Source organism: Salvelinus namaycush, chromosome 16, assembly GCF_016432855.1.
Source record: "Salvelinus namaycush isolate Seneca chromosome 16, SaNama_1.0, whole genome shotgun sequence".
Taxonomy (NCBI): Eukaryota; Metazoa; Chordata; class Actinopteri; order Salmoniformes; family Salmonidae; genus Salvelinus; species Salvelinus namaycush.
In genome coordinates this window covers 7793965-7799689 of record NC_052322.1, presented here as the reverse complement: position 1 = coordinate 7799689, position 5725 = coordinate 7793965, and the positions used below count along the sequence as shown (strand labels likewise).

The 5725-nt window shown below is 40.5% G+C and overlaps 1 protein-coding gene across 1 annotated transcript; it reads right to left on the bottom strand.

Annotated features, from left to right (window-relative positions):
* Positions 1 to 2622: 2622 nt before the first annotated feature.
* Positions 2623 to 4439, bottom strand: LOC120060593 (tumor necrosis factor receptor superfamily member 6B-like). Its single transcript, XM_039009968.1, has 4 exons — positions 4342 to 4439; positions 3735 to 4134; positions 3396 to 3578; positions 2623 to 3081 (listed from the first exon to the last, which is right to left on the bottom strand). Exons 1-4 carry the CDS (start codon positions 4348 to 4350, stop codon positions 2810 to 2812), a joined length of 864 nt encoding a protein of 287 aa, XP_038865896.1. The 5' UTR covers positions 4351 to 4439; the 3' UTR covers positions 2623 to 2809.
* Between the last annotated feature and the right edge of the window lie 1286 nt (positions 4440 to 5725).

The window sequence follows — 5725 nt, the reverse complement described above, 5'->3', positions numbered from 1 at the left end:
TTGATTAATTGTCAGCAGTCTTTCGGCTTGGGGGTAAAAGCTGTTCAGGAGTCTTTTGATCTTAGACTTGGCGCTCCGGTACCACTTGCCCTGTGCGGTAGCAGAGATAACAGTCTATGACTTGGGTGACTGGAGTCTCTGACAATTTTATGGGCTTTCCTCTGACACCCTGCCTATTATATAGGTCCTGGATTGCAGGAAGCTTGGCCCCAGTGATGTACTGGGCCGTATTCATAATACCTTATAATAGCCGAACTACATATTTCAAATTAGTGCATTTCAACTGTTCCCCCCCTGCCCACTTTAGATAAGAGTTTAACAGCGAAAGAAAAGGAGAGAGAAAGACTGCCAGTCTTCAGTTTATTGGCTATATGTAATGTAATCTGACATTAGAAGCGAATTAACATTCATAAAACAATGAAAATGCACAGACAGTCCCCTAATTAACCTTTATTGTTATACTTAAAGACTTAGTAAAATAATTGTACAAATGTCAAGTAGATGGATATTGCCTAACCTATGTAACAACTTGATAGGCTATATTGCAAGTAGCCTGGTGTCTAAATATTCCTCCGAATCCCCCTTCCCTAATGAACCTACTATAGTAGGGATGAGTGCTGTGTCTTCCCTAATGAACCTACTATAGTAGGGATGAGTGCTGTGTCTTCCCTAATGAACCTACTATAGTAGGGATGAGTGCTGTGTCTTCCCTAATGAACCTACTATAGTAGGGATGAGTGCTGTGTCTTCCCTAATGAACCTACAAATTAACTTTTAACAAGGCACACCTGTTAATTGAAATGCATTCTAGATGACTACCTCATAAAGCTGTTTGTGAGAATGCCAAGAGCGTGCAAAGCTGTCATCAAGGCAAAGGGTGGCTACTTTGAAGAATATCAAACATAAAATATATTTTGATTTGTTTAACACTTTTTTGGTTACTACATGATTCCACATGTGTTATTTCATCGTTTTGATGTCTTCACTATTATTCAACAATGTAAAAAAATAGTTTTAAAAATAAAGAAAAACCCTTGAATGAGTAGGTGTGTCCAAACTTTTGACTGGTACTGTACGTGTTCGTGAGAGTCGCTGCTTTCGATGGTGGGATCATATCCGTTTGGACGCTACAGACATTTTTGTGAGAAGACCGATTTTCGGGCTGTACACCGCTGTAGCTCGCTGTAGCTCGGGCGTCACTAGTTAACACAGCCCCACAAAGTCATAATTATGGCTAAACCCTGCCCATTTCTACAATTTATTTTGTTATTATAAACCTAACCCTAACATTAACCCCAACCACACTGCTAACCTTATGCCTAACCGTAACCTTAAATTAAGACCCAAAAGTGAAATGTTTTTGCCAATTTTGTCTTTGTGGCTGTGTTATCAAATTTAAACAGACATATTTTGATGGGGATGTATTTATCAAGCTAATTAAATATATAGACTCTAGGGGTTAAAAAACACCATACTTGCCCAGAGGAACCAGGGTGACCACCTTTTGCAGGGTGAGTCAGTTTCAACATAGTTATATGTAAATACCAATAGTTCCTAGACAAGTCAGTGCATGCCACTGGGATAGGAAAGGACTAACTCCGGACTTTGACAGCCACATAAGTGGATTGAAATGTTTGAGAATTTGAGTTGTAGGCTGCAGTTGATTTGTCCTACTGCTGATTCTGAGCATTAGCAGTGTCTACCAGATGCCATTTAACAGCAGATTTCATGGATATGTGGATTGAAATGTCTAAGAACTTTGTGTTGGAGGTGCCAGTGCATTTGACCGACTGCTTATAGGATAGTGTTGATGTTTAGTAGCAGTGGCTAATGTAATGCATGGAGACCATTTTTTATTTAACTAGGCAAGTCAGTTAAGAACAAGTTCTTATTTACATTGACAGCCTAGGACCAGTGGGTTAAACTGACTTGTTCAGGGGCAGAACGACAGATTTTTACCTTGTCAGGTCAGGGATTTGATCTAGCAACCTTTCGGTTACTGGCCCAACACTCTAACCACTAGGCTACCTGCCACACAACATGCTGATAAAACTATTGTTGTTAAATGTTTATTTCAATGCCAGGTGATAAGGTCATAGATGGAGAGTACATGGGGCCTCCTTTATAAAATGCTGTTTTTATATCAAATAAAGTTGAATTGTTCATCTAAAAATCACACCATTTCATGCAAAATCTATGTAAATTGCATTTTTTTTTTTTTACATCAAGTTCAAGATTCATAAATCACATTGTTGCTGTGGATTTCATTGTAGGCACAATTTATGGTCAAATCTTACGATGGTTTTACAAATGAGGCCCTCCAGGTCTGTATGTTTTTATGAGGTGATGATGGGTCGTCGTCGGAGTAGGTAGCTTAGGACTGGAGGATTATTTTAGAAAGTACCAGTGACATGCAATGCCATTTGAAGTGCAGCATGACCTTTGATGGAACACCAACACCGACACCTACAGAGTTCACCGACACCTACAGAGTTCACCGACACCTACAGAGTTCACCGACACCTACAGAGTTCACCGACACCTACAGAGTTCACCGACACCTACAGAGTTCACCGACACCTACAGAGCTCAATGCACTTGACACACGTGTATGATATTTTGAGTGTTTATTTATTTTAAAGGACAGTTTCACAATATTATGGACAGTTTCACAATAGGTCGTTTTTAATCTTTAACACATTTCTGAAAAAGACAGACCTCACATCAGCAGGAACTGAAAAAATATACCTGTAAAATATATATACACATATAGGCTTAAATAAAAAATAAATTTGACAATATATTAGTCCTATAAAGTCATATGAGGAAACCATGTGTTGACTTTACGTCTTAAATGGAGCAGCCCGTCTGTATCCAGGATATCATGCATTCGAAGAGCAAAATGTTTGTTGTTGCTAGGTTTGTTCTTAATAGTTGTGAGAAGGTCTAGGACAGTTGAATTTTTTGAGAAGTTTTTCCCCGCACTCCTCCTGAGCACAGTCATCAGTCTTTTGTGCTTTCTTGGTGGTAAGATCTGCAGTCCCAGGAATTCCATCAACTCTCTATCACAGATAGCTTCATCTGAGTGGTTGAGAGAGAGTGATAGAGAGAGTGTGAGTGGAGGAGTGTGAGAGAGAGAGAAAAGAGAGCAACCAAGACCATATAAATTGACTGTATTCCAATAAGTGAGACCACCATTTGTGATAAACAAAAAGGCTTTTCAGAGTTTTAGCAAGTAAGAAGAAGGTGACAACAACATACATGTATCAAACTAGTCATTCAATACATGTTTTTTAATGTGTATACAAAAAGACGAAACAACTGCATGGACAGAATCTTGAAATGTTCAACATTTATTGTGGATTATACTGTTCAAATTAACATCAATCTCTCACCTTCATGTGTTATCGAACCACTCTTACAGGCTGAGCAGTAAACATCATGCCTGTCGTCGCCAGGTATAGTGGTGCGATCTGGAGCACACACAGTGAACGTCTGACACGTTTTCCTGCTGGAGGAATCTGCAGAGAAGAAGCCCCCTCGGCAAGGTTCACATGTCACATCAGTGTATGCTGTTCCTGGAAAATAAGAATGTTGATCGTATAGCCTACATGGTGTACTTCATCCGCAAACCATAATAAAGGAAAACCCTGGTGGTGTGCAGAGCCAACTGGAAACATAGCAGTAGAAAATGCATCTTTATTATGAAAGCCTAACATTATATTATCACTTACCATTAGAGAGCACCCCTTCGCCGGGCAGACACCTGCTGTGCCTTGAACATGACCCATGTCTCATGTAAAACCCGTCCTTGCACTCGCACTTTCGGTTGTGAAATTGGGTGCACTCCACGCTTACAAACTGATCCTCCGTGCAAAAAATATTGCAGTATTGACACCGCTCGATGTAGTTCCAGATTTCTGTGTAGTGGGACTTTGGGCAAGGTCCGCATTCTGTCTTGCTGTCCTTCGTGCAACGCTTCCGCAAGTGTGTTCCGGGAGGACATTGGTCGCATGTAAAGGAAACTCCTGTCACGTCATCTCTCCAGATGTAGGTCGGTGTAAGTGCGCCTGGCTCTGGCTCGTTGCCGCCACAGAGCGTGAATATCAGGAGCGGCAGAAAACAATCGATCCGCTATTGGAAGAAAGAACAGTGTTATAATGTAGAATCAATCATAACTTTTATGTAGGCTAGGTTACGTCTCATAGTATGGCTGTCCAACACAATCAAATTAATATTTCATATGAGGCTATTCAGCTTAAAGAGTTATTGGCTACGGTATAATATACATTCCTATAGGCACTGAAGAGGCCGGTATATTTGAGTAGAGTAATAACTCACCAGATACATTTCCCTCTCTAGTCAGCTAGCAACTGGTTTGTTCACGGTCTTTCAAGTGTATACATAGGGATGATGACTCATTTCTCATGCTCAGTTCTCAAAAACATCCTGTCGCCTGTTCGATAGTCTGGAACATATCACATGGTGTTGTCAGTGAGAGCAACGAAATCATGTGGCTTGATCAACTCGAGACCACACAGGTCATGTTTGCGCAATGAAAACGAATGGGACTGTAGTGACTGTGTTGGCATCAAAATCTGGGGTGTGAAACTACATTTCGATTCAGCGTTGATTGACATGGTAATGGGCTAACAGTATTGGAGAAAAGATGAAAAAAAGAACCCCTCTGATGCTGTTCGTTACATCGTGACGTGTCACTACGTAACGTACAGCGCTCATTTGCAACTCATCTTGTGCCGTACAGCCTCTTTCCACCAGGGGTAGCCCTTCTCTCGCAGATTAAAATCATGCTGAACCATATACACTTATAAGAAAACTTCATTATTTTTGTCTAAATTAATATAATTATTGCTAATATTAAACTAATATTTCATGACTAGGGTGCAAATTGCATTTTTTACTGCGAGCCATCATGACACTAAAAAGCCGGAACAGCTGCAGTTCACTTGTGAGGCTAACGTTAGCGCAGCCCTAAACCCCTCTTCAAATTCAACACAAACCTTCAAACAGGTACGTGATGAGACATTACATAAACTCTTTACGTTTTATTTACATTTTAAAGTTGATTAGTTGGACAAATCGGGTGAAAAAAACTGTTTTCTTCACACAACATATTTCCCCCTTTCAAGATCACTTCGTAGCCTTCACTCCCCACCCGCTAATTTTAAAAAGACCCGACGGAGCTCATTGCCTTGTTGAATTATGCAGAGATGGGCATCATGAAGGTCTCGTCATTAATTTAGTTGGAAAAGGGAGAACTTGTGCTTTACATTGGTATTGATATTACAGTTGATCTGGAAGTATTACGTTTTTGGGGCGCAAAAATAAGGTCAATTGTACAGATCAAGGCGATGTACAAAAGTGAGTGAGTTTACATTAGCTAGCTAGCTAACGCTAGGCTCTGTGTTATTAGCTTGCTAAATAAATAATTAATGTAGCATTGCTGTCAGGTGCACTCAAAATGTATTGTAGTTTAGTAGCCAGCCTAGGCTACTACTCAGTGGGTTGGCCTAGTGGTTAGAGCGTTGGGCCAGTAGCCGAAAGGTTTCAAGATCAAATCGCTGACCTGACAAGGAAAAAAAATCTGTCGTTCTGCCCCTGAACACTGTTCCTAGGCCGGATCCAGGATCCTCCTCATCAGAAACGCTGACTAGCATAGCCTAGCATAGCGCCACAAGTAAATAATAGCATATAAATATCATGA